Source organism: Solea solea, unplaced genomic scaffold (genome assembly GCF_958295425.1).
Source record: "Solea solea unplaced genomic scaffold, fSolSol10.1 scaffold_69, whole genome shotgun sequence".
In the NCBI taxonomy this organism is placed as follows: Eukaryota; Metazoa; Chordata; class Actinopteri; order Pleuronectiformes; family Soleidae; genus Solea; species Solea solea.
The window spans coordinates 1-24,295 of record NW_026704056.1 but is presented as its reverse complement, the minus strand read 5'-3'; the positions used below and the strand labels follow the sequence as shown (position 1 = coordinate 24,295).

At 49.3% G+C, this 24,295-nt stretch overlaps 1 protein-coding gene, 36 non-coding genes and 2 pseudogenes across 37 annotated transcripts; 22 read left to right on the top strand and 17 right to left on the bottom strand.

Moving 5' to 3' along the window:
• Positions 1-39: 39 nt before the first annotated feature.
• On the bottom strand, positions 40-158 carry LOC131451054 (5S ribosomal RNA). Its single transcript, XR_009235932.1, has one exon. It is a non-coding gene; the product is annotated as a 5S ribosomal RNA (ribosomal RNA).
• Positions 159-560: 402 nt separating this feature from the next.
• On the top strand, positions 561-724 carry LOC131450913 (U1 spliceosomal RNA). Its single transcript, XR_009235794.1, has one exon. It is a non-coding gene; the product is annotated as a U1 spliceosomal RNA (small nuclear RNA).
• A 647-nt stretch (positions 725-1,371) lies between these two features.
• LOC131451002 (U5 spliceosomal RNA) lies at positions 1,372-1,484 on the top strand. Its single transcript, XR_009235881.1, has one exon. It is a non-coding gene; the product is annotated as a U5 spliceosomal RNA (small nuclear RNA).
• A 182-nt stretch (positions 1,485-1,666) lies between these two features.
• Positions 1,667-1,859, top strand: LOC131450952 (U2 spliceosomal RNA). Its single transcript, XR_009235833.1, has one exon. It is a non-coding gene; the product is annotated as a U2 spliceosomal RNA (small nuclear RNA).
• A 131-nt stretch (positions 1,860-1,990) lies between these two features.
• On the bottom strand, positions 1,991-2,109 carry LOC131450905 (5S ribosomal RNA). The gene has a single exon (XR_009235786.1). It is a non-coding gene; the product is annotated as a 5S ribosomal RNA (ribosomal RNA).
• Positions 2,110-2,511: 402 nt separating this feature from the next.
• Positions 2,512-2,675, top strand: LOC131450912 (U1 spliceosomal RNA). Its single transcript, XR_009235793.1, has one exon. It is a non-coding gene; the product is annotated as a U1 spliceosomal RNA (small nuclear RNA).
• Positions 2,676-3,322: 647 nt separating this feature from the next.
• On the top strand, positions 3,323-3,435 carry LOC131451001 (U5 spliceosomal RNA). Its single transcript, XR_009235880.1, has one exon. It is a non-coding gene; the product is annotated as a U5 spliceosomal RNA (small nuclear RNA).
• A 179-nt stretch (positions 3,436-3,614) lies between these two features.
• On the top strand, positions 3,615-3,807 carry LOC131450951 (U2 spliceosomal RNA). The gene has a single exon (XR_009235832.1). It is a non-coding gene; the product is annotated as a U2 spliceosomal RNA (small nuclear RNA).
• Positions 3,808-3,956: 149 nt separating this feature from the next.
• On the bottom strand, positions 3,957-4,075 carry LOC131451053 (5S ribosomal RNA). The gene has a single exon (XR_009235931.1). It is a non-coding gene; the product is annotated as a 5S ribosomal RNA (ribosomal RNA).
• Positions 4,076-4,477: 402 nt separating this feature from the next.
• Positions 4,478-4,641, top strand: LOC131450911 (U1 spliceosomal RNA). Its single transcript, XR_009235792.1, has one exon. It is a non-coding gene; the product is annotated as a U1 spliceosomal RNA (small nuclear RNA).
• Positions 4,642-5,288: 647 nt separating this feature from the next.
• LOC131451000 (U5 spliceosomal RNA) lies at positions 5,289-5,401 on the top strand. Its single transcript, XR_009235879.1, has one exon. It is a non-coding gene; the product is annotated as a U5 spliceosomal RNA (small nuclear RNA).
• A 182-nt stretch (positions 5,402-5,583) lies between these two features.
• On the top strand, positions 5,584-5,776 carry LOC131450950 (U2 spliceosomal RNA). Its single transcript, XR_009235831.1, has one exon. It is a non-coding gene; the product is annotated as a U2 spliceosomal RNA (small nuclear RNA).
• A 131-nt stretch (positions 5,777-5,907) lies between these two features.
• Positions 5,908-6,026, bottom strand: LOC131451075 (5S ribosomal RNA). Its single transcript, XR_009235951.1, has one exon. It is a non-coding gene; the product is annotated as a 5S ribosomal RNA (ribosomal RNA).
• Positions 6,027-6,428: 402 nt separating this feature from the next.
• Positions 6,429-6,592, top strand: LOC131450933 (U1 spliceosomal RNA). The gene has a single exon (XR_009235814.1). It is a non-coding gene; the product is annotated as a U1 spliceosomal RNA (small nuclear RNA).
• Positions 6,593-7,239: 647 nt separating this feature from the next.
• On the top strand, positions 7,240-7,352 carry LOC131450999 (U5 spliceosomal RNA). The gene has a single exon (XR_009235878.1). It is a non-coding gene; the product is annotated as a U5 spliceosomal RNA (small nuclear RNA).
• Positions 7,353-7,534: 182 nt separating this feature from the next.
• Positions 7,535-7,727, top strand: LOC131450948 (U2 spliceosomal RNA). The gene has a single exon (XR_009235829.1). It is a non-coding gene; the product is annotated as a U2 spliceosomal RNA (small nuclear RNA).
• A 131-nt stretch (positions 7,728-7,858) lies between these two features.
• LOC131451063 (5S ribosomal RNA) lies at positions 7,859-7,977 on the bottom strand. The gene has a single exon (XR_009235940.1). It is a non-coding gene; the product is annotated as a 5S ribosomal RNA (ribosomal RNA).
• A 402-nt stretch (positions 7,978-8,379) lies between these two features.
• LOC131450910 (U1 spliceosomal RNA) lies at positions 8,380-8,543 on the top strand. Its single transcript, XR_009235791.1, has one exon. It is a non-coding gene; the product is annotated as a U1 spliceosomal RNA (small nuclear RNA).
• A 647-nt stretch (positions 8,544-9,190) lies between these two features.
• Positions 9,191-9,303, top strand: LOC131451040 (U5 spliceosomal RNA). The gene has a single exon (XR_009235918.1). It is a non-coding gene; the product is annotated as a U5 spliceosomal RNA (small nuclear RNA).
• A 179-nt stretch (positions 9,304-9,482) lies between these two features.
• Positions 9,483-9,675, top strand: LOC131450947 (U2 spliceosomal RNA). Its single transcript, XR_009235828.1, has one exon. It is a non-coding gene; the product is annotated as a U2 spliceosomal RNA (small nuclear RNA).
• Positions 9,676-9,806: 131 nt separating this feature from the next.
• LOC131451071 (5S ribosomal RNA) lies at positions 9,807-9,925 on the bottom strand. Its single transcript, XR_009235948.1, has one exon. It is a non-coding gene; the product is annotated as a 5S ribosomal RNA (ribosomal RNA).
• A 402-nt stretch (positions 9,926-10,327) lies between these two features.
• On the top strand, positions 10,328-10,491 carry LOC131451076 (U1 spliceosomal RNA). The gene has a single exon (XR_009235952.1). It is a non-coding gene; the product is annotated as a U1 spliceosomal RNA (small nuclear RNA).
• Positions 10,492-11,138: 647 nt separating this feature from the next.
• Positions 11,139-11,251, top strand: LOC131451033 (U5 spliceosomal RNA). The gene has a single exon (XR_009235911.1). It is a non-coding gene; the product is annotated as a U5 spliceosomal RNA (small nuclear RNA).
• A 179-nt stretch (positions 11,252-11,430) lies between these two features.
• LOC131450994 (U2 spliceosomal RNA) lies at positions 11,431-11,554 on the top strand (annotated as a pseudogene).
• Positions 11,555-11,646: 92 nt separating this feature from the next.
• Positions 11,647-11,839, bottom strand: LOC131450990 (U2 spliceosomal RNA). Its single transcript, XR_009235871.1, has one exon. It is a non-coding gene; the product is annotated as a U2 spliceosomal RNA (small nuclear RNA).
• Positions 11,840-12,018: 179 nt separating this feature from the next.
• Positions 12,019-12,131, bottom strand: LOC131450997 (U5 spliceosomal RNA). Its single transcript, XR_009235876.1, has one exon. It is a non-coding gene; the product is annotated as a U5 spliceosomal RNA (small nuclear RNA).
• A 645-nt stretch (positions 12,132-12,776) lies between these two features.
• Positions 12,777-12,940, bottom strand: LOC131450941 (U1 spliceosomal RNA). The gene has a single exon (XR_009235822.1). It is a non-coding gene; the product is annotated as a U1 spliceosomal RNA (small nuclear RNA).
• A 402-nt stretch (positions 12,941-13,342) lies between these two features.
• On the top strand, positions 13,343-13,461 carry LOC131451058 (5S ribosomal RNA). The gene has a single exon (XR_009235935.1). It is a non-coding gene; the product is annotated as a 5S ribosomal RNA (ribosomal RNA).
• A 113-nt stretch (positions 13,462-13,574) lies between these two features.
• Positions 13,575-13,767, bottom strand: LOC131450991 (U2 spliceosomal RNA). Its single transcript, XR_009235872.1, has one exon. It is a non-coding gene; the product is annotated as a U2 spliceosomal RNA (small nuclear RNA).
• Positions 13,768-13,946: 179 nt separating this feature from the next.
• On the bottom strand, positions 13,947-14,059 carry LOC131451034 (U5 spliceosomal RNA). Its single transcript, XR_009235912.1, has one exon. It is a non-coding gene; the product is annotated as a U5 spliceosomal RNA (small nuclear RNA).
• A 645-nt stretch (positions 14,060-14,704) lies between these two features.
• Positions 14,705-14,868, bottom strand: LOC131450940 (U1 spliceosomal RNA). The gene has a single exon (XR_009235821.1). It is a non-coding gene; the product is annotated as a U1 spliceosomal RNA (small nuclear RNA).
• A 402-nt stretch (positions 14,869-15,270) lies between these two features.
• Positions 15,271-15,389, top strand: LOC131450949 (5S ribosomal RNA). Its single transcript, XR_009235830.1, has one exon. It is a non-coding gene; the product is annotated as a 5S ribosomal RNA (ribosomal RNA).
• Positions 15,390-15,538: 149 nt separating this feature from the next.
• LOC131450989 (U2 spliceosomal RNA) lies at positions 15,539-15,731 on the bottom strand. The gene has a single exon (XR_009235870.1). It is a non-coding gene; the product is annotated as a U2 spliceosomal RNA (small nuclear RNA).
• Positions 15,732-16,966: 1,235 nt separating this feature from the next.
• On the bottom strand, positions 16,967-17,079 carry LOC131450998 (U5 spliceosomal RNA). The gene has a single exon (XR_009235877.1). It is a non-coding gene; the product is annotated as a U5 spliceosomal RNA (small nuclear RNA).
• A 647-nt stretch (positions 17,080-17,726) lies between these two features.
• Positions 17,727-17,890, bottom strand: LOC131450943 (U1 spliceosomal RNA). The gene has a single exon (XR_009235824.1). It is a non-coding gene; the product is annotated as a U1 spliceosomal RNA (small nuclear RNA).
• A 401-nt stretch (positions 17,891-18,291) lies between these two features.
• On the top strand, positions 18,292-18,410 carry LOC131450899 (5S ribosomal RNA). The gene has a single exon (XR_009235780.1). It is a non-coding gene; the product is annotated as a 5S ribosomal RNA (ribosomal RNA).
• Positions 18,411-18,544: 134 nt separating this feature from the next.
• On the bottom strand, positions 18,545-18,745 carry LOC131450992 (U2 spliceosomal RNA; annotated as a pseudogene).
• A 1,664-nt stretch (positions 18,746-20,409) lies between these two features.
• LOC131451043 (U5 spliceosomal RNA) lies at positions 20,410-20,523 on the bottom strand. Its single transcript, XR_009235921.1, has one exon. It is a non-coding gene; the product is annotated as a U5 spliceosomal RNA (small nuclear RNA).
• An 811-nt stretch (positions 20,524-21,334) lies between these two features.
• LOC131450898 (uncharacterized) lies at positions 21,335-23,528 on the top strand. Its single transcript, XM_058622257.1, has 3 exons — positions 21,335-22,376; positions 22,481-22,573; positions 23,244-23,528. Exons 1-3 carry the CDS (start codon positions 22,023-22,025, stop codon positions 23,526-23,528), a joined length of 732 nt encoding a protein of 243 aa, XP_058478240.1. The 5' UTR covers positions 21,335-22,022.
• Positions 23,529-24,295: the final 767 nt, after the last annotated feature.

The window sequence follows — 24,295 nt, the reverse complement described above, 5'->3', positions numbered from 1 at the left end:
AAAAGCGTGCTGCAGTGTAAAAGCGTGCTGCAGTGTAAAAGCTTACAGCACCTGGTATTCCCAGGCGGTCTCCCATCCAAGTACTAACCAGACCCGACCCTGCTTAGCTTCCGAGATCAGACGAGATCGGGCGTGCTCAGGGTGGTGTGGCCGTAAGCCGACGGGCAGGTGACACAGACTCCTTTTATAGACCAGGCAAGGCCCCCTGCTCGTGGAGGGGCTCAAAAGGCAGCCTTCCGAACACACTGCACTTGAGCCTTTATCGCCACTACCTGCTACACTCTATTCCAGTATTAGGAAGCTACACCGAGATGGGTAAGCTGCTGTTGGTGCCGTCAGGTGCAGTTGTTGCTGAATCGATAGGAAATGACAGCCAGGTATGCCAGTGAAAAGGTCGAGTGTTTCCTCTCCAATGTGTGCTGGAGGTTGAAGTTGAACACAGCACAGCATTAACGAGCACCTGAGTCAAGGCATTGGACTCTGGGACTATCCATTTCCTGCACCATCAGCCAAAGAGCTGTGTCTGGGAACAGCCACCCAGTGCTGGGCAAGTACACCTCATACTTACCTGGCAGGGGAGATACCATGATCAAGAAGGTGGTTCACCCAGGGCGAGGCTCAGCCATTGCACTCTGGTTGTGCTGACCCCTGCAAATTCCCCAAACGTGGGAATCTTGACTGCATATTTTTTGCTAGTGGGGTACTGCGTCCGCGCTCTCCCCCGATGACGTAGTTGTAAGCAAAGGTCAGCCGCCCAAGGTTCCGCCTTGTGTGCCCATCTCCAGGCTTCTCACGTGCTCGCAGAGCGACGTCCCCAGTATTTCCAAGTTGCTGGGAATGGGATGGTTGTGGGTGTTGTCTTTTAGCTCTAAGGAAATGTCATGCTCCCTTTCCCGGCTCTTTGTAGGTAGAACTGGATTGTTGGAGATGGATCCATGGCCATCATGCCAAGGGTTAATACTTTGGCGCTTGCTCCGTCCACTCCTGTACATTGACCTGATATTGAAGCGATGCCAGGAGCAGCTCACCATTTCAGAAGCCCGGAGGAGTTGGGAAACGGCCCGGCAGTTTGTACTGCTCGGTGTGACACAGAGCTGCTTTGCTCATGCACTCACATCTACCACTAAACCTTGGAGGTGTCCCCCGTGAGCGAGGAATGTGCCACAGCCTCAGCGGTTGATAGAAAACTGCAGCACACAACCAACGGTAAGAATGCGCTTCCAAACATGCAGTCAAATGTGGGCGGTTGATTGGCCGGCAAACCAAAAACGTTGAAGAAAGGCTGTCCCAAGGTGGCCGGCCGGGCCGACCGAGACTGTGGTGACTCTGGCGGATAGACTCCTTGGCTGCTCTCAAGGAGAGGGGCTATGTTGACTCTGGTTTTTCTTCAAAATGCTCAAGTCTTTCGCCTTTTACTAAAGACTTCCGTGGAGAGGAACGTCCAAGAGTTTAAGTTATTTTTGGTGGGCTTTGCTGTATGGCTGCGCCCTTTGAGTGTGTCAAATGTCAAGCAGCTGTCCGTCACGGCTCAGAGGTGCACTTAGATCACCTGGGGGTGGAGGTGAGCAGCAGCAGCAGCCTTTGTTATGCGCACTTCAGAAACATGGCACCACAACAAGTAACTTGTGCGCCAAGATCTTGAGTTGGCCCCAGACACTGGTGGGCCATCGCTTCTCGGCCTTTTGGCTAAGATCAAGTGTAGTATCTGTTCTTATCAGTTTAATATCTGATATGTCCTCTATATGGGGATTAAATATTAAATGCATTTTTGAGCATTGGGCGGTGAAACCTTGGGCTTGCTCTCTTCACTCCTTGCATTGACCTGGTATTGCAGTGCCACCAGGAACGGTGCACCGTTCTCTTTTTTTCTGTGAAAACCAAAGCAAGGCTGAAACTGGAAGGACATTAACGTGTGCCCGTGCGTCAACGTAATTGCAAGCCCACGTTTCTTGTAAGGAAGCAGCAGTGTAAAAGCGTGCTGCAGTGTAAAAGCTTACGGCACCTGGTATTCCCAGGCGGTCTCCCATCCAAGTACTAACCAGGCCCGACCCTGCTTAGCTTCCGAGATCAGACGAGATCGGGCGTGCTCAGGGTGGTGTGGCCGTAAGCCGACGGGCAGGTGACACAGACTCCTTTTATAGACCAGGCAAGGCCCCCTGCTCGTGGAGGGGCTCAAAAGGCAGCCTTCCGAACACACTGCACTTGAGCCTTTATCGCCACTACCTGCTACACTCTATTCCAGTATTAGGAAGCTACACCGAGATGGGTAAGCTGCTGTTGGTGCCGTCAGGTGCAGTTGTTGCTGAATCGATAGGAAATGACAGCCAGGTATGCCAGTGAAAAGGTCGAGTGTTTCCTCTCCAATGTGTGCTGGAGGTTGAAGTTGAACACAGCACAGCATTAACGAGCACCTGAGTCAAGGCATTGGACTCTGGGACTATCCATTTCCTGCACCATCAGCCAAAGAGCTGTGTCTGGGAACAGCCACCCAGTGCTGGGCAAGTACACCTCATACTTACCTGGCAGGGGAGATACCATGATCAAGAAGGTGGTTCACCCAGGGCGAGGCTCAGCCATTGCACTCTGGTTGTGCTGACCCCTGCAAATTCCCCAAACGTGGGAATCTTGACTGCATATTTTTTGCTAGTGGGGTACTGCGTCCGCGCTCTCCCCCGATGACGTAGTTGTAAGCAAAGGTCAGCCGCCCAAGGTTCCGCCTTGTGTGCCCATCTCCAGGCTTCTCACGTGCTCGCAGAGCGACATCCCCAGTCTTTCCAAGTTGCTGGGAATGGGATGGTTGTGGGTGTTGTCTTTTAGCTCTAAGGAAATGTCATGCTCCCTTTCCCGGCTCTTTGTAGGTAGAACTGGATTGTTGGAGATGGATCCATGGCCATCATGCCAAGGGTTAATACTTTGGCGCTTGCTCCGTCCACTCCTGTACATTGACCTGATATTGAAGCGATGCCAGGAGCAGCTCACCATTTCAGAAGCCCGGAGGAGTTGGGAAACGGCCCGGCAGTTTGTACTGCTCGGTGTGACACAGAGCTGCTTTGCTCATGCACTCACATCTACCACTAAACCTTGGAGGTGTCCCCCGTGAGCGAGGAATGTGCCACAGCCTCAGCGGTTGATAGAAAACTGCAGCACACAACCAACGGTAAGAATGCGCTTCCAAACATGCAGTCAAATGTGGGCGGTTGATTGGCCGGCAAACCAAAAACGTTGAAGAAAGGCTGTCCCAAGGTGGCCGGCCGGGCCGACCGAGACTGTGGTGACTCCGGCGGATAGACTCCTTGGCTGCTCTCAAGGAGAGGGGCTATGTTGACTCTGGTTTTTCTTCAAAATGCTCAAGTCTTTCGCCTTTTACTAAAGACTTCCGTGGAGAGGAACGTCCAAGAGTTTAAGTTATTTTTGGTGGGCTTTGCTGTATGGCTGCGCCCTTTGAGTGTGTCAAATGTCAAGCAGCTGTCCGTCACGGCTCAGAGGTGCACTTAGATCACCTGGGGGTGGAGGTGAGCAGCAGCAGCCTTTGTTATGCGCACTTCAGAAACACGGCACCACAACAAGTAACTTGTGCGCCAAGATCTTGAGTTGGCCCCAGACACTGGTGGGCCATCGCTTCTCGGCCTTTTGGCTAAGATCAAGTGTAGTATCTGTTCTTATCAGTTTAATATCTGATATGTCCTCTATATGGGGATTAAATATTAAATGCATTTTTGAGCATTGGGCGGTGAAACCTTGGGCTTGCTCTCTTCACTCCTTGCATTGACCTGGTATTGCAGTGCCACCAGGAACGGTGCACCGTTCTCTTTTTTTCTGTGAAAACCAAAGCAAGGCTGAAACTGGAAGGACATTAACGTGTGCCCGTGCGTCAACGTAATTGCAAGCCCACGTTTCTTGTAAGGAAGCAGCAGTGTAAAAGCGTGCTGCAGTGTAAAAGCGTGCTGCAGTGTAAAAGCTTACAGCACCTGGTATTCCCAGGCGGTCTCCCATCCAAGTACTAACCAGACCCGACCCTGCTTAGCTTCCGAGATCAGACGAGATCGGGCGTGCTCAGGGTGGTGTGGCCGTAAGCCGACGGGCAGGTGACACAGACTCCTTTTATAGACCAGGCAAGGCCCCCTGCTCGTGGAGGGGCTCAAAAGGCAGCCTTCCGAACACACTGCACTTGAGCCTTTATCGCCACTACCTGCTACACTCTATTCCAGTATTAGGAAGCTACACCGAGATGGGTAAGCTGCTGTTGGTGCCGTCAGGTGCAGTTGTTGCTGAATCGATAGGAAATGACAGCCAGGTATGCCAGTGAAAAGGTCGAGTGTTTCCTCTCCAATGTGTGCTGGAGGTTGAAGTTGAACACAGCACAGCATTAACGAGCACCTGAGTCAAGGCATTGGACTCTGGGACTATCCATTTCCTGCACCATCAGCCAAAGAGCTGTGTCTGGGAACAGCCACCCAGTGCTGGGCAAGTACACCTCATACTTACCTGGCAGGGGAGATACCATGATCAAGAAGGTGGTTCACCCAGGGCGAGGCTCAGCCATTGCACTCTGGTTGTGCTGACCCCTGCAAATTCCCCAAACGTGGGAATCTTGACTGCATATTTTTTGCTAGTGGGGTACTGCGTCCGCGCTCTCCCCCGATGACGTAGTTGTAAGCAAAGGTCAGCCGCCCAAGGTTCCGCCTTGTGTGCCCATCTCCAGGCTTCTCACGTGCTCGCAGAGCGACGTCCCCAGTATTTCCAAGTTGCTGGGAATGGGATGGTTGTGGGTGTTGTCTTTTAGCTCTAAGGAAATGTCATGCTCCCTTTCCCGGCTCTTTGTAGGTAGAACTGGATTGTTGGAGATGGATCCATGGCCATCATGCCAAGGGTTAATACTTTGGCGCTTGCTCCGTCCACTCCTGTACATTGACCTGATATTGAAGCGATGCCAGGAGCAGCTCACCATTTCAGAAGCCCGGAGGAGTTGGGAAACGGCCCGGCAGTTTGTACTGCTCGGTGTGACACAGAGCTGCTTTGCTCATGCACTCACATCTACCACTAAACCTTGGAGGTGTCCCCCGTGAGCGAGGAATGTGCCACAGCCTCAGCGGTTGATAGAAAACTGCAGCACACAACCAACGGTAAGAATGCGCTTCCAAACATGCAGTCAAATGTGGGCGGTTGATTGGCCGGCAAACCAAAAACGTTGAAGAAAGGCTGTCCCAAGGTGGCCGGCCGGGCCGACCGAGACTGTGGTGACTCTGGCGGATAGACTCCTTGGCTGCTCTCAAGGAGAGGGGCTATGTTGACTCTGGTTTTTCTTCAAAATGCTCAAGTCTTTCGCCTTTTACTAAAGACTTCCGTGGAGAGGAACGTCCAAGAGTTTAAGTTATTTTTGGTGGGCTTTGCTGTATGGCTGCGCCCTTTGAGTGTGTCAAATGTCAAGCAGCTGTCCGTCACGGCTCAGAGGTGCACTTAGATCACCTGGGGGTGGAGGTGAGCAGCAGCAGCAGCCTTTGTTATGCGCACTTCAGAAACATGGCACCACAACAAGTAACTTGTGCGCCAAGATCTTGAGTTGGCCCCAGACACTGGTGGGCCATCGCTTCTCGGCCTTTTGGCTAAGATCAAGTGTAGTATCTGTTCTTATCAGTTTAATATCTGATATGTCCTCTATATGGGGATTAAATATTAAATGCATTTTTGAGCATTGGGCGGTGAAACCTTGGGCTTGCTCTCTTCACTCCTTGCATTGACCTGGTATTGCAGTGCCACCAGGAACGGTGCACCGTTCTCTTTTTTTCTGTGAAAACCAAAGCAAGGCTGAAACTGGAAGGACATTAACGTGTGCCCGTGCGTCAACGTAATTGCAAGCCCACGTTTCTTGTAAGGAAGCAGCAGTGTAAAAGCGTGCTGCAGTGTAAAAGCTTACGGCACCTGGTATTCCCAGGCGGTCTCCCATCCAAGTACTAACCAGGCCCGACCCTGCTTAGCTTCCGAGATCAGACGAGATCGGGCGTGCTCAGGGTGGTGTGGCCGTAAGCCGACTGGCAGGTGACACAGACTCCTTTTATAGACCAGGCAAGGCCCCCTGCTCGTGGAGGGGCTCAAAAGTCAGCCTTCCGAACACACTGCACTTGAGCCTTTATCGCCACTACCTGCTACACTCTATTCCAGTATTAGGAAGCTACACCGAGATGGGTAAGCTGCTGTTGGTGCCGTCAGGTGCAGTTGTTGCTGAATCGATAGGAAATGACAGCCAGGTATGCCAGTGAAAAGGTCGAGTGTTTCCTCTCCAATGTGTGCTGGAGGTTGAAGTTGAACACAGCACAGCATTAACGAGCACCTGAGTCAAGGCATTGGACTCTGGGACTATCCATTTCCTGCACCATCAGCCAAAGAGCTGTGTCTGGGAACAGCCACCCAGTGCTGGGCAAGTACACCTCATACTTACCTGGCAGGGGAGATACCATGATCAAGAAGGTGGTTCACCCAGGGCGAGGCTCAGCCGTTGCACTCTGGTTGTGCTGACCCCTGCAAATTCCCCAAACGTGGGAATCTTGACTGCATAATTTTTGCTAGTGGGGTACTGCGTCCGCGCTCTCCCCCGATGACGTAGTTGTAAGCAAAGGTCAGCCGCCCAAGGTTCCGCCTTGTGTGCCCATCTCCAGGCTTCTCACGTGCTCGCAGAGCGACGTCCCCAGTATTTCCAAGTTGCTGGGAATGGGATGGTTGTGGGTGTTGTCTTTTAGCTCTAAGGAAATGTCATGCTCCCTTTCCCGGCTCTTTGTAGGTAGAACTGGATTGTTGGAGATGGATCCATGGCCATCATGCCAAGGGTTAATACTTTGGCGCTTGCTCCGTCCACTCCTGTACATTGACCTGATATTGAAGCGATGCCAGGAGCAGCTCACCATTTCAGAAGCCCGGAGGAGTTGGCAAACGGCCCGGCAGTTTGTACTGCTCGGTGTGACACAGAGCTGCTTTGCTCATGCACTCACATCTACCACTAAACCTTGGAGGTGTCCCCCGTGAGCGAGGAATGTGCCACAGCCTCAGCGGTTGATAGAAAACTGCAGCACACAACCAAGGGTAAGAATGCGCTTCCAAACATGCAGTCAAATGTGGGCGGTTGATTGGCCGGCAAACCAAAAACGTTGAAGAAAGGCTGTCCCAAGGTGGCCGGCCGGGCCGACCGAGACTGTGGTGACTCTGGCGGATAGACTCCTTGGCTGCTCTCAAGGAGAGGGGCTATGTTGACTCTGGTTTTTCTTCAAAATGCTCAAGTCTTTCGCCTTTTACTAAAGACTTCCGTGGAGAGGAACGTCCAAGAGTTTAAGTTATTTTTGGTGGGCTTTGCTGTATGGCTGCGCCCTTTGAGTGTGTCAAATGTCAAGCAGCTGTCCGTCACGGCTCAGAGGTGCACTTAGATCACCTGGGGGTGGAGGTGAGCAGCAGCAGCAGCCTTTGTTATGCGCACTTCAGAAACATGGCACCACAACAAGTAACTTGTGCGCCAAGATCTTGAGTTGGCCCCAGACACTGGTGGGCCATCGCTTCTCGGCCTTTTGGCTAAGATCAAGTGTAGTATCTGTTCTTATCAGTTTAATATCTGATATGTCCTCTATATGGGGATTAAATATTAAATGCATTTTTGAGCATTGGGCGGTGAAACCTTGGGCTTGCTCTCTTCACTCCTTGCATTGACCTGGTATTGCAGTGCCACCAGGAACGGTGCACCGTTCTCTTTTTTTCTGTGAAAACCAAAGCAAGGCTGAAACTGGAAGGACATTAACGTGTGCCCGTGCGTCAACGTAATTGCAAGCCCACGTTTCTTGTAAGGAAGCAGCAGTGTAAAAGCGTGCTGCAGTGTAAAAGCTTACGGCACCTGGTATTCCCAGGCGGTCTCCCATCCAAGTACTAACCAGGCCCGACCCTGCTTAGCTTCCGAGATCAGACGAGATCGGGCGTGCTCAGGGTGGTGTGGCCGTAAGCCGACGGGCAGGTGACACAGACTCCTTTTATAGACCAGGCAAGGCCCCCTGCTCGTGGAGGGGCTCAAAAGGCAGCCTTCCGAACACACTGCACTTGAGCCTTTATCGCCACTACCTGCTACACTCTATTCCAGTATTAGGAAGCTACACCGAGATGGGTAAGCTGCTGTTGGTGCCGTCAGGTGCAGTTGTTGCTGAATCGATAGGAAATGACAGCCAGGTATGCCAGTGAAAAGGTCGAGTGTTTCCTCTCCAATGTGTGCTGGAGGTTGAAGTTGAACACAGCACAGCATTAACGAGCACCTGAGTCAAGGCATTGGACTCTGGGACTATCCATTTCCTGCACCATCAGCCAAAGAGCTGTGTCTGGGAACAGCCACCCAGTGCTGGGCAAGTACACCTCATACTTACCTGGCAGGGGAGATACCATGATCAAGAAGGTGGTTCACCCAGGGCGAGGCTCAGCCATTGCACTCTGGTTGTGCTGACCCCTGCAAATTCCCCAAACGTGGGAATCTTGACTGCATATTTTTTGCTAGTGGGGTACTGCGTCCGCGCTCTCCCCCGATGACGTAGTTGTAAGCAAAGGTCAGCCGCCCAAGGTTCCGCCCTGCGTGCCCATCTCCAGGCTTCTCACGTGCTCGCAGAGCGACGTCCCCAGTATTTCCAAGTTGCTGGGAATGGGATGGTTGTGGGTGTTGTCTTTTAGCTCTAAGGAAATGTCATGCTCCCTTTCCCGGCTCTTTGTAGGTAGAACTGGATTGTTGGAGATGGATCCATGGCCATCATGCCAAGGGTTAATACTTTGGCGCTTGCTCCGTCCACTCCTGTACATTGACCTGATATTGAAGCGATGCCAGGAGCAGCTCACCATTTCAGAAGCCCGGAGGAGTTGGGAAACGGCCCGGCAGTTTGTACTGCTCGGTGTGACACAGAGCTGCTTTGCTCATGCACTCACATCTACCACTAAACCTTGGAGGTGTCCCCCGTGAGCGAGGAATGTGCCACAGCCTCAGCGGTTGATAGAAAACTGCAGCACACAACCAACGGTAAGAATGCGCTTCCAAACATGCAGTCAAATGTGGGCGGTTGATTGGCCGGCAAACCAAAAACGTTGAAGAAAGGCTGTCCCAAGGTGGCCGGCCGGGCCGACCGAGACTGTGGTGACTCTGGCGGATAGACTCCTTGGCTGCTCTCAAGGAGAGGGGCTATGATGACTCTGGTTTTTCTTCAAAATGCTCAAGTCTTTCGCCTTTTACTAAAGACTTCCGTGGAGAGGAACGTCCAAGAGGTTAAGTTATTTTTGGTGGGCTTTGCTGTATGGCTGCGCCCTTTGAGCGTGTCAAATGTCAAGCAGCTGTCCGTCACGGCTCAGAGGTGCACTTAGATCACCTGGGGGTGGAGGTGAGCAGCAGCAGCCTTTGTTATGCGCACTTCAGAAACACGGCACCACAACAAGTAACTTGTGCGCCAAGATCTTGAGTTGGCCCCAGACACTGGTGGGCCATCGCTTCTCGGCCTTTTGGCTAAGATCAAGTGTAGTATCTGTTCTTATCAGTTTAATATCTGATATGTCCTCTATATGGGGATTAAATATTAAATGCATTTTTGAGCATTGGGCGGTGAAACCTTGGGCTTGCTCTCTTCACTCCTTGCATTGACCTGGTATTGCAGTGCCACCAGGAACGGTGCACCGTTCTCTTTTTTTCTGTGAAAACCAAAGCAAGGCTGAAACTGGAAGGACATTAACGTGTGCCCGTGCGTCAACGTAATTGCAAGCCCAGGTTTCTTGTAAGGAAGCAGCAGTGTAAAAGCGTGCTGCAGTGTAAAAGCTTACGGCACCTGGTATTCCCAGGCGGTCTCCCATCCAAGTACTAACCAGGCCCGACCCTGCTTAGCTTTCGGGATCAGACGAGATCGGGCGTGCTCAGGGTGGTGTGGCCGTAAGCTGACGGGCAGGTGACACAGACTCCTTTTATAGACCAGGCAAGGCCCCCTGCTCGTGGAGGGGCTCAAAAGGCAGCCTTCCGAACACACTGCACTTGAGCCTTTATCGCCACTACCTGCTACACTCTATTCCAGTATTAGGAAGCTACACCGAGATGGGTAAGCTGCTGTTGGTGCCGTCAGGTGCAGTTGTTGCTGAATCGATAGGAAATGACAGCCAGGTATGCCAGTGAAAAGGTCGAGTGTTTCCTCTCCAATGTGTGCTGGAGGTTGAAGTTGAACACAGCACAGCATTAACGAGCACCTGAGTCAAGGCATTGGACTCTGGGACTATCCATTTCCTGCACCATCAGCCAAAGAGCTGTGTCTGGGAACAGCCACCCAGTGCTGGGCAAGTACACCTCATACTTACCTGGCAGGGGAGATACCATGATCAAGAAGGTGGTTCACCCAGGGCGAGGCTCAGCCATTGCACTCTGGTTGTGCTGACCCCTGCAAATTCCCCAAACGTGGGAATCTTGACTGCATAATTTTTGCTAGTGGGGTACTGCGTCCGCGCTCTCCCCCGATGACGTAGTTGTAAGCAAAGGTCAGCCGCCCAAGGTTCCGCCTTGTGTGCCCATCTCCAGGCTTCTCACGTGCTCGCAGAGCGACATCCCCAGTCTTTCCAAGTTGCTGGGAATGGGATGGTTGTGGGTGTTGTCTTTTAGCTCTAAGGAAATGTCATGCTCCCTTTCCCGGCTCTTTGTAGGTAGAACTGGATTGTTGGAGATGGATCCATGGCCATCATGCCAAGGGTTAATACTTTGGCGCTTGCTCCGTCCACTCCTGTACATTGACCTGATATTGAAGCGATGCCAGGAGCAGCTCACCATTTCAGAAGCCCGGAGGAGTTGGGAAACGGCCCGGCAGTTTGTACTGCTCGGTGTGACACAGAGCTGCTTTGCTCATGCACTCACATCTACCACTAAACCTTGGAGGTGTCCCCCGTGAGCGAGGAATGTGCCACAGCCTCAGCGGTTGATAGAAAACTGCAGCACACAACCAACGGTAAGAATGCGCTTCCAAACATGCAGTCAAATGTGGGCGGTTGATTGGCCGGCAAACCAAAAACGTTGAAGAAAGGCTGTCCCAAGGTGGCCGGCCGGGCCGACCGAGACTGTGGTGACTCCGGCGGATAGACTCCTTGGCTGCTCTCAAGGAGAGGGGCTATGTTGACTCTGGTTTTTCTTCAAAATGCTCAAGTCTTTCGCCTTTTACTAAAGACTTCCGTGGAGAGGAACGTCCGAGAGTTTAAGTTATTTTTGGTGGGCTTTGCTGTATGGCTGCGCCCTTTGAGTGTGTCAAATGTCAAGCAGCTGTCCGTCACGGCTCAGAGGTGCACTTAGATCACCTGGGGGTGGAGGTGAGCAGCAGCAGCCTTTGTTATGCGCACTTCAGAAACACGGCACCACAACAAGTAACTTGTGCGCCAAGATCTTGAGTTGGCCCCAGACACTGGTGGGCCATCGCTTCTCGGCCTTTTGGCTAAGATCAAGTGTAGTATCTGTTCTTATCAGTTTAATATCTTGCAGTGCCACCAGGAACGGGAATACCAGGTGCTGTAAGCTTTTACACTGCTGCTTCCTTACAAGAAACGTGGGCTTGCAATTACGTTGACGCACGGGCACACGTTAATGTCCTTCCAGTTTCAGCCTTGCTTTGGTTTTCACAGAAAAAAAGAGAACGGTGCACCGTTCCTGGTGGCACTGCAATACCAGGTCAATGCAAGGAGTGAAGAGAGCAAGCCCCAGGTTTCACCGCCCAATGCTCAAAAATGCATTTAATATTCAATCCCCATATAGAGGACATATCAGATATTAACCTGATAAGAACAGATACTACACTTGATCTTAGCCAAAAGGCCGAGAATCGATTGCCCACCAGTGTCTGGGGCCAACTCAAGATCTTGGCGCACAAGTTACTTGTTGTGGTGCCATGTTTCTGAAGTGCGCATAACAAAGGCTGCTGCTGATCACCTCCGCCCCCAGGTGATCTAAGTGCACCTCTGAGCCGTGACGGACAGCTGCTTGACATTTGACACACTCAAAGGGCGCAGCCATACAGCAAAGCCCACCAAAAATAACTTAAACTCTCGGACGTTCCTCTCCACGGAAGTCTTTAGTAAAAGGCGAAAGACTTGTGCATTTTGAAGAAAAACCAGAGTCGACATAGCCCCTCTCCTTGAGAGCAGCCAAGGAGTCTATCCGCCGGAGTCACCACAGTCTCGGTCGGCCCGGCCGGCCACCTTGGGACAGCCTTTCTTCAACGTTTTTGGTTTGCCGGCCAATCAACCGCCCACATTTGACTGCATGTTTGGAAGCGCATTCTTACTGTTGGTTGTGTGCTGCAGTTTTCTATCAATCGCTGAGGCTGTGGCGCATTCCTCGCTCCCGGGCACACCTCCAAGGTTTAGTGGTAGATGTGAGTGCATGAGCAAAGCAGCTCTGTGTCACACCGAGCAGTACAAACTGCCGGGCCGTTTCCCAGCTCCTCCGGGCTTCTGAAATGGTGAGCTGCTCCTGGCATCGATTCAATATCAGGTCAATGTACAGGAGTGGACGGAACAAGCGCCAAAGTATTAACCCTTGGCATGATGGCCATGGATCCATCTCCAACAATCCAGTTCTCCTACAAAGAGCCGGGAAAGGGAGCATGACATTTCCTTAGAGCTAAAAGACAACACCCACAACCATCCCATTCCCAGCAACTTGGAAAGACAGGGGATGTCGCTCTGCGAGCACGTGAGAAGCCTGGAGATGGGCACACAAGGCGGAACTTTGGGCGGCTGACCTTTGCTTACAACTACGTCATCGGGGGAGAGCGCGGACGCAGTACCCCACCAGCAAAAATGATGCAGTCAAGATTCCCACGTTTGGGGAATTTGCAGGGGTCAGCACAACCAGAGTGCAATGGCTGAGCCTCGCCCTGGGTGAACCACCTTCTTGATCATGGTGTCTCCCCTGCCAGGTAAGTATGAGGTGAACTTGCCCAGCACTGGGTGGCTGTTCCCAGACACAGCTCTTTGGCCGATGGTGCAGGAAATGGATAGTCCCAGAGTCCAATGCCTTGACTCAGGTGCTCGTTAATGCTGTGCTGTGTTCAACTTCAACCTCCAGCACACATTGGAGAGGAAACACTCGACCTTTTCACTGGCATACCTGGCTGTCATTTCCTATAGATTCAGCAACAACTGGACCTGACGGCACCAACAGCAGCTTACCCATCTCGGTGTAGCTTCCAAATACTGGAATAGAGTGTAGCAGGTAGTGGCGATAAAGGCTCAAGTGCAGTGTGTTCGGAGGGCTGACTTTTGAGCCCCTCCACGAGCAGGGGGCCTTGCCTGGTCTATAAAAGGAGTCTGTGTCACCTGCCCGTCGGCTTACGGCCACACCACCCTGAGCACGCCCGATCTCGTCTGATCTCGGAAGCTAAGCAGGGTCGGGCCTGGATAGTACTTGGATGGGAGACTGCCTGGGAATACCAGGTGCTGTAAGCTTTTACACTGCTGCTTCCTTACAAGAAACGTGGGCTTGCAATTACGTTGACGCACGGGCACACGTTAATGTCCTTCCAGTTTCAGCCTTGCTTTGGTTTTCACAGAAAAAAAGAGAACGGTGCACCGTTCCTGGTGGCACTGCAATACCAGGTCAATGCAAGGAGTGAAGAGAGCAAGCCCCAGGTTTCACCGCCCAATGCTCAAAAATGCATTTAATATTCAATCCCCATATAGAGGACATATCAGATATTAACCTGATAATAACAGATACTACACTTGATCTTAGCCAAAAGGCCGAGAAGCGATTGCCCACCAGTGTCTGGGGCCAACTCAAGATTTTGGCGCACAAGTTACTTGTTGTGGTGCCATGTTTCTGAAGTGCGCATAACAAAGGCTGCTGCTGATCACCTCCGCCCCCAGGTGATCTAAGTGCACCTCTGAGCCGTGACGGACAGCTGCTTGACATTTGACACACTCAAAGGGCGCAGCCATACAGCAAAGCCCACCAAAAATAACTTAAACTCTCGGACGTTCCTCTCCACGGAAGTCTTTAGTAAAAGGCGAAAGACTTGTGAATTTTGAAGAAAAACCAGAGTCGACATAGCCCCTCTCCTTGAGAGCAGCCAAGGAGTCTATCCGCCGGAGTCACCACAGTCTCGGTCGGCCCGGCCGGCCACCTTGGGACAGCCTTTCTTCAACGTTTTTGGTTTGCCGGCCAATCAACCGCCCACATTTGACTGCATGTTTGGAAGCGCATTCTTACTGTTGGTTGTGTGCTGCAGTTTTCTATCAATCGCTGAGGCTGTGGCACATTCCTCGCTCCCGGGCACACCTCCAAGGTTTAGTGGTAGATGTGAGTGCATGAGCAAAGCAGCTCTGTGTCACACCGAGCAGTACAAACTGCCGGGCCGTTTCCCAGCTCCTCCGGGCTTCTGAAATGGTGAGCTGCTCCTGGCATCGCTTCAATATCAGGTCAATGTACAGGAGTGGACGGAACAAGCGCCAAAGTATTAACCCTTGGCATGATGGCCATGGATCCATCTCCAACAATCCAGTTCTCCTACAAAGAGCCGGGAAAGGGAGCATGACATTTCCTTAGAGCTAAAAGACAACACCCACAACCATCCCATTCCCAGCAACTTGGAAAGACAGGGGATGTCGCTCTGCGAGCACGTGAGAAGCCTGGAGATGGGCACACAAGGCGGAACTTTGGGCGGCTGACCTTTGCTTACAACTACGTCATCGGGGGAGAGCGCGGACACAGTACCCCACCAGCAAAAATTATGCAGTCAAGATTCCCACGTTTGGGGAATTTGCAGGGGTCAGCACAACCAGAGTGCAATGGCTGAGCCTCGCCCTGGGTGAACCACCTTCTTGATCATGGTGTCTCCCCTGCCAGGTAAGTATGAGGTGAACTTGCCCAGCACTGGGTGGCTGTTCCCAGACACAGCTCTTTGGCCGATGGTGCAGGAAATGGATAGTCCCAGAGTCCAATGCCTTGACTCAGGTGCTCGTTAATGCTGTGCTGTGTTCAACTTCAACCTCCAGCACACATTGGAGAGGAAACACTCGACCTTTTCACTGGCATACCTGGCTGTCATTTCCTATAGATTCAGCAACAACTGGACCTGACGGCACCAACAGCAGCTTACCCATCTCGGTGTAGCTTCCTAATACTGGAATAGAGTGTAGCAGGTAGTGGCGATAAAGGCTCAAGTGCAGTGTGTTCGGAAGGCTGCCTTTTGAGCCCCTCCACGAGCAGGGGGCCTTGCCTGGTCTATAAAAGGAGTCTGTGTCACCTGCCCGTCGGCTTACGGCCACACCACCCTGAGCACGCCCGATCTCGTCTGATCTCGGAAGCTAAGCAGGGTCGGGCCTGGTTAGTACTTGGATGGGAGACCGCCTGGGAATACCAGGTGCTGTAAGCTTTTACACTGCAGCACGCTTTTACACTGCAGCACGCTTTTACACTGCTGCTTCCTTACAAGAAACGTGGGCTTGCAATTACGTTGACGCACGGGCACACGTTAATGTCCTTCCAGTTTCAGCCTTGCTTTGGTTTTCACAGAAAAAAAGAGAACGGTGCACCGTTCCTGGTGGCACTGCAATACCAGGTCAATGCAAGGAGTGAAGAGAGCAAGCCCAAGGTTTCACCGCCCAATGCTCAAAAATGCTTTTAATATTTAATCCCCATATAGAGGACATATCAGACATTAAACTGATAAGAACAGATACTACACTTGATCTTAGCCAAAAGGCCGAGAAGCGATGGCCCACCAGTGTCTGGGGCCAACTCAAGATCTTGGCGCACAAGTTACTTGTTGTGGTGCCGTGTTTCTGAAGTGCGCATAACAAAGGCTGCTGCTGCTCACCTCCACCCCCAGGTGATCTAAGTGCACCTCTGAGCCGTGACAGACAGCTGCTTGACATTTGACACACTCAAAGGGCGCAGCTATACAGCAAAGCCCACCAAAAATAACTTAAACTAGTGATGTGACGTTCCGTTTCGAGGCTTCGAAGCGTGTGCCGAGTAGGGGAGGGGGCGTTTCCGCGATGCGCGTATCGAGGCTTGCTTCATTTAGGGGAGGAGCCAAAAATGATGACGTCCGAAGCCTCGCTGCCCGGCTGTACCACGTGATTACTTCGTGAAGTGGTTCAGATTTAGCGCGAGGTTTTACAGCTATATAGACCCCTATATAGGCTCCATTCAAAATGTGGGTTTTTGAAGGAGAGTTGCGGTCAGTTGAGAGTTTGGATAGTTTGGAGAGTTTGGATACTAGAGTTTGGACAGCGTTTATATAGTTTGGAGATAGTTTGGAGAGTTTAGGGAGAGATAGAGATTTAGGAGAGGGAGGAGAGTAGGATAGGTGATATAGGATGGAGCCAGCGAGGCTCATCATTGTCCAAGTTTCACAAGCATAATCTGTGCCCTTTTCCTAGTTCCACAAGCACTTTCACTGTCCTCTGCCTGATTACACCCATGCCATTTTCAGAAAAACATTGCACAACCTGCCATATTATGATATTACCATTTTGGGAAGACTTACACACACAGAATACATTCAAAAAATTTATTAAACACATATGTACAGAAATTATTTGGTCATACATTTTTTGTAATTCATAGTCATTTCTAACAGACACAAAAATTAAATTCATCACACATTATGTGGTTCAGATACAGCTGCCTGTGATTATACACTTGGCCAGTAGGTGGTTTCGTGTGCACATGAAGCTTCGAGAAATGAACCCTTTCTCGAACCAATTGGCTCAAGTGGTTCAATGCCTCATGAGGCTTCATTTCACCATCACTACCGAGAAGCGATGGCCCACCAGTGTCTGGGGCCAACTCAAGATCTTGGCGCACAAGTTACTTGTTGTGGTGCCATGTTTCTGAAGTGCGCATAACAAAGGCTGCTGCTGCTCACCTCCACCCGCAGGTGATCTAAGTGCACCTCTGAGCCGTGACGGACAGCTGCTTGACATTTGACACACTCAAAGGGCGCAGCCATACAGCAAAGCCCACCAAAAATAACTTAAACTCTTGGACGTTCCTCTCCACGGAAGTCTTTAGTAAAAGGCGAAAGACTTGAGCATTTTGAAGAAAAACCAGAGTCAACATAGCCCCTCTCCTTGAGAGCAGCCAAGGAGTCTATCCGCCAGAGTCACCACAGTCTCGGTCGGCCCGGCCGGCCACCTTGGGACAGCCTTTCTTCAACGTTTTTGGTTTGCCGGCCAATCAACCGCCCACATTTGACTGCATGTTTGGAAGCGCATTCTTACCGTTGGTTGTGTGCTGCAGTTTTCTATCAACCGCTGAGGCTGTGGCACATTCCTCGCTCACGGGGGACACCTCCAAGGTTTAGTGGTAGATGTGAGTGCATGAGCAAAGCAGCTCTGTGTCACACCGAGCAGTACAAACTGCCGGGCCGTTTCCCAACTCCTCCGGGCTTCTGAAATGGTGAGCTGCTCCTGGCATCGCTTCAATATCAGGTCAATGTACAGGAGTGGACGGAGCAAGCGCCAAAGTATTAACCCTTGGCATGATGGCCATGGATCCATCTCCAACAATCCAGTTCTACCTACAAAGAGCCGGGAAAGGGAGCATGACATTTCCTTAGAGCTAAAAGACAACACCCACAACCATCCCATTCCCAGCAACTTGGAAAGACTGGGGATGTCGCTCTGCGAGCACGTGAGAAGCCTGGAGATGGGCACACAAGGCGGAACCTTGGGCGGCTGACCTTTGCTTACAACTACGTCATCGGGGGAGAGCGCGGACGCAGTACCCCACTAGCAAAAATTATGCAGTCAAGATTCCCACTTTTAGGGAATTTGCAGGGGTCAGCACAACCAGAGTGCAATGGCTGAGCCTCGCCCTGGGTGAACGACCTTCTTGATCATGGTATCTCCCCTGCCAGGTAAGTATGAGGTGTACTTGCCCAGCACTGGGTGGCTGTTCCCAGACACAGCTCTTTGTCTGATGGTGCAGGAAATGGATAGTCCCAGAGTCCAATGCCTTGACTCAGGTGCTCGTTAATGCTGTGCTGTGTTCAACTTCAACCTCCAGCACACATTGGAGAGGAAACACTCGACCTTTTCACTGGCATACCTGGCTGTCATTTCCTATCGATTCAGCAACAACTGCACCTGACGGCACCAACAGCAGCTTACCCATCTCGGTGTAGCTTCCTAATACTGGAATAGAGTGTAGCAGGTAGTGGCGATAAAGGCTCAAGTGCAGTGTGTTCGGAAGGCTGACTTTTGAGCCCCTCCACGAGCAGGGGGCCTTGCCTGGTCTATAAAAGGAGTCTGTGTCACCTGCCGTCGGCTTACGGCCACACCACCCTGAGCACACCCGATCTCGTCTGATCTCGGAAGCTAAGCAGGGTCGGGCCTGGTTAGTACTTGGATGGGAGACCGCCTGGGAATACCAGGTGCTGTAAGCTTTTACACTGCAGCACGCTTTTACACTGCTGCTTCCTTATAAGAAACGTGGGCTTGCAATTACGTTGACGCACGGGCACACGTTAATGTCCTTCCAGTTTCAGCCTTGCTTTGGTTTTCACAGAAAAAAAAAAGAGAACGGTGCACCGTTCCTGGTGGCACTGCAATACCAGGTCAATGCAAGGAGTGAAGAGAGCAAGCCCCAGGTTTCACCGCCCAATGCTCAAAAATGCATTTAATATTTAATCCCCATATAGAGGACATATCAGATATTAAACTGATAAGAACAGATACTACACTTGATCTTAGCCAAAAGCAGTGCCGGCCCTGAGTAAATTGGTGCCCTAGGCAAGATTTTAGCTGGTGCCCCCTTGCATCGCTGCAGTCAATTTCACAATCAACTTTCATACAATCACACAGAAACTGCATGTGTGTACTCAAGATTTTATTTCTTTGAGTAAAAAATATCACACCAAATAAGGCAAACATATTAAGCCGAACACTGCACACGAAAACAAGTGACATAAAATGAATTAAAAATACAATTTAAATATAGTATTGCACAAAATAATAAATTATGAAACCAGTGCAGACATAACAACACACACTATTGCACACAGTATAAGAAAAAAAAATGAGAGACCTCTTGATTCACCGGGCTGTGCAGAGGTAGACGGGACAGGAGTACCTGATGCTGTGTCACTGGGCTGTGCAGAGGTAGACAGGACAGCAGCACCTGATGCTGTGTCACTCGGGGTGGTACTGAAATATTTTAAAAGTGCATCTGAAGAGAGAAGAGAAGTATATGTATGTGATGACTGCATGTTAATAAAAAAAACAGATGCTTGGTGTGCTATACATGAGACTAACATAGACTAATAATGAAAATGTGATGAGATTCATTCAACTTTATTGTCATTGCAATGCAATTCAGTCTAACCACAGTGCAAAAACCAGTATATGCATATATAGCCTATGAATGATATGGGAAAGCTAAGGTATGAAATATTAACTGTCATACACTTTAACTGCACTTTAACACTGATGTAAACTTTAACCAACATAAACTGTGACACATAAAACCAAAGGCTTACAACCACCCTATTACAAAGGGGATGGACAACTAAAAGCCTTTTAGCTGACATACAAGCAGGAAAGACCTGTAAAATAACACCTGAACAGGCCTAACGTTAAGTTTCCAAACGTCCCTGATGAATTTAAGGTGTAGTAACATTAACACACGTCAACTCAGCTATTTATTGATTATTAAACAATGTTGCTATTGTCCGAAGTAAGCTAGCAAGCTAACACTCTGCTCCAACAACGGTAACTACAATGCATTGAACTATTAATTTCATGCACTTCATCACATTGACATTACTGTACCTCTATCTTTTTCACGTTTTTCTTCCTCTTCTTTCCTTCTTTTCCTTCCTTGGGCGCCGGATGGCTTCAGTCTTTTGGACATAATTTCGATACAGTGTCATTAATCTTTTTCTTCGTCTCTGGGTCACGGTCCGGTCAGATTCAGGCAGCTGGCCTCTTGGCCCCGCCCCCCTCACCTCTGTGAGCAACGGCTCGTTTCACCCAGAAAAAAGGCTTCTGCATTATTTAATAGTCTTTGCTATGACTTTATGTTGCTGTGGGCTTATATAATATTTCGAATATATATATATAGTATATATATATTTTTATTTTTATTTTTTTTTTTCCCCGTTTTCGGCGCCCCCTACGGATGACGGCGCCCCTAGCATTTGCCTATACTGCCTATGCCCAGGGCCGGCTCTGCCCAAAAGGCCGAGAAGCAATGGCCCACAAGTGTCTGGGGCCAACTCAAATTCTTGGCACACAAGTTACTTGTTGTGGTGCCATGTTTGTAAGTGTGCATAGCAAACGCTGCTGCTGATCACCTCCGCCCCAAGGTAATCTAAGTGCACCTCTGAGTCTTGAATCAAGACTCATGATAGACAGCTGCTTGACATTTGACACACTCAAAGGGCGCAGCCATACAGCAAAGCCCACCAAAAATCACTTAAACTCTTGAACGTTCCTCTCCACGGAAATCTTTAGTAAAAGGGCGAAAGACTTGTGCATTTTGAAGAAAAACCAGAGTCAACATAGCTCCTCTCCTTGAGAGCAGCCAAGGAGTCTATCCGCCGGAGTCAACGCAGTCTCGGTCGGCCCGGCCGGCCACCATGGGACAGCCTTTCTTCAATGTTTTTGGTTTGTCGGCCATTAAACCGCCCACATTTGACTGCATGTTTGGAAGCGCATTCTTACTGTTGGTTGTGTGCTGCAGTTTTCTATCGATCGCTGAGGCTGTGGCACATTTGAAGCGGCAGCTTCAGCAGCAGACTCAGGACGACAAAGACAAAGGAGTCTAAACCGGAGTCTAACAATGAGGCTAATGAGGCCAAGTACCTGGCTGCAATTGTTTTTCTAACTTTCACATATGTGCACTTTTTCCATTCCTGTTTATGTTTCCTCTCGCAGATATTACAAACCTCACATTCACTCACAGCATCACCGTAATCTATCCTCACTTATATATCCCACCCGCTCCTCACACATCCAACACCTTGTTGCAGGGGGCCTGTGTGCCAGTCAGCTACACGCAAGACTGAGTTCATCTCTGGCTTTGCTACTGAGCAATGCCTGGACTTCCTTGCTCTCACTGAGACTTGGATACTACCCTCCAACACAGCCACCCCTGTGGCTCTCTCCTCCACCCACTCTTTCTCCCACACACCCAGATCCACTGGAAGAGGTGGTGAGACAGGTCTGCTCATCAACCCCAACTGGACTTTCACTCTTTACCCACTGCCACACTTCTCTTCACAGTCATTTGAATTTCATGCTGTAACTATAACTCACCTAGTAAAACTAATCATTGTTCTCATCTACCGTCCACCAGGCCCATTGGGACACTTCTTGGAGGAACTGATGTCCTCCTTTCAAACATCGCAGAAAATGGCCCACCACTTGTTCTTCTTGGCGACTTCAACATCCAGTCAGAGAAGTCATCCGATCTACTTATTTTAATTTCCTCTCTTTCTCTCTCACTTGCTCCTTCTCCACCAACTCAAAAAGCTGGCAACCACCTTGACCTAATTTTCACCAGAAACTGCTCCACCTCTAACCTCAAGGTAACTCTACTTCATGTCTCTGGTCATTTCTTCATATCCTACTCTCTCCCACTCTCCCAATCTGATGATCTCATCTCATCAGATATTGCACTTGTCCGTCTTAACATTCGATCTCTCTCCCCCTCCTCTCTGTCCTCAACTGTTCTATCAGCACTTCCTTCAGCTGACTCCTTCTCCCTCATGCATCCCTCTCTTGTTTACATGTTGCACAACATCCAAAGGATACGACCTCTTCTAACCCAGAAGGCAGCACAGGTTCTGGCCCAGCCTCTTGTCATCTCACGCTTGGACTACTGCAACTCCCTCCTGGCTGGTCTCCCTGCGTGTTCCATATGACCTCTGCAACTCATCCAGAATGCAGCAGCTCGACTGGTCTTCAACTTACCAAAATTCTCCCACACTACACCGCTCCTCCACTCCCTTCACTGGCTTCCTATAGCTGTTCGCATCCGCTTCAAGACTCGATCCATGCTACAAACGGATCCGGTCCAGCCTATTTCACCATTCAAGTGCCACAACTGCAACAACAATCAACTTTCTACTGAGACAGACAAACCCAACTTAAAGGGTTTTTTCGATCAGTTTGATCAAACCTTAATTATTTTGGAAGATTATTTGTTCTTTATTCAATACATATTTGATACTTGCTCTGCTTTCCTTTTCCAGATCAACGCTGAGTTTATGCGAATTACAACAGTTCCCTTGGAGACAAAGTTCTTGGCGCAGTTGGACAAGCACACGTCCAAACTGCTGGATGTCATCAGGAGCAAGGGAGGACGTGTGCAAGAACAGACCAAGAGGACCTTGCAGGTTTTAGATGAGGTATCTATGTATAAGTTGGTTATCAGTGGGATCCATAGTTGAATAGTTGGTGTGTGTGTGTGTGCTGTGTGTGCTTTTAATAAGTTGTAACTGTTCTCACTCAGACTGTGGACATCACAATAAGAAGAGAGTGCATCCTTAAATCTTTGATGATCTACCTGGGTGAACCTGTTCATCACCTCATCAAAGAATACCAGGTAAGGGCATCTCTCTCACTAACACAGACAACATCCACACACCCTTATTGTTGAGATGCAGCATAGCACTGTATATTTTAATAAACATTCATTTGATTTGTGACTATTTAAATGTTATGGCTGGGTAAGTTTTAGTTTTTTTTTATTTTGAAACTGAGAGCTCTTGCTTCTGTTATTTATCCAGTAAAATGTCCAGTGTTTAAGAAATGGGGAGACAAACTGTAGTGCCCCAAAAAATTGCTTTCGTCAAGATTTAGTTTGAGCCCTTTTCTCAACCATTTCAGAACTTTCAATCTTCATGTACATCTTTTACTCTAATCTCCACCACTTCAGGCATTTTTTAAATAATTCCATGTCATTCAACGTCCTTTAAATCCTTCCAATCAGCTATTGCTTCTGCTATGTTAACGTTACTTCAGCAATCTTCAACTGTTGCACTTAAACATGCCTTTTCAACATATCAGCTGCTTTGAGCACTTTGAAAACCATTCATCTCTCAACTTAAAAGTTTTACTTTTTAGCTATAGCATCAGCATTTTCAGCAATGCCTCAGCAGTTTCTTCAGTGGATTCAGCATTGCTTCAACAATGGTGTTCATTGTTGAACATGCATTGTCTTCAGGAAATGCTCCTTCTAGTTGTCCTCATTTGTTGTTTTTTGTGTTATGCAGGAAAATGAAGCTGACGAACTGGAGCAGGCAACGATGGCTATCGTTGTCAGTGGACAAGAGGACATTAAAATAGTCATCGATGGAATAGAGGTCCTGAAAGAGGTGCCCACAACTGCAACGGCTGTTGCAATGTTCTTCGGGCTCACCTACGCACTCAAACTAAAATATCCGAAAAATTTGCAGCACACCCTTGAATTTGTGCAAAAAGTCCTGATGGAGCTTGGTGGAAAAAATATGTCCCCAAAAGTTCATAGGCTGAGCACCCTGCTTTACAACCCAGAGTAGGCAGAGTTGAATTAAACTCACTCGCCTGATTTTGTTTTCCCATTGCTGAGAACAATTTATAATGTTTCTACAACCAAGACTTTGTACCCTTTTGAGGTTGGTGTTCAGAGTTTGCACTTGCATGACAGCATTTCCACTGCAATATTGACAAAAGTTTCTGCCCAAGTTATCACAGGCACGAGTGGGCAGTGTGCTGAAAACTGGAGAGTGACTGCATTTGCACTGCAGTGTTTGCACAGATTTTTGAGCCCAAGAGAGGGCCAGGAGCTACCTCACATGTTTGCATTGAATTAAGGAGATTCACACAAATCATCTGACAACACTTTATTTTAAGGAATAATACCTGTATTACGTTCCATGGTACATTTGGTTCTCGCTGAACAGAAACAGACATTTCTTGGTTGCTCTTTGTATTTGAGAAGGACTGTTCTAAAGGACTATGTTTAACTATTTTGGGGAAGCAATACAGTTATTGAAAAATGTTTTATTCAACAATAAAAAATGTGTTGAAAAGGAATGTTTTCTGAGTATTTAAATCAAAGTGTATTAAAAGTAATTCTATATACATTAAATGATGACAACTTAAGAAAAACAGTTTGCTTCCACTTTCAAAAGTCATTTACATGGATTTAAAGTATTCAGGTTTAATGAAGTGGATTATTTACATCAAGTAATAAAACCAATGTAATTATTTTAATTTTGGAAAACTTAAATAATTGGTTTGCTTCACCTTCAGAAATTGGTTTACAAGTTAATTATTTCAGGTA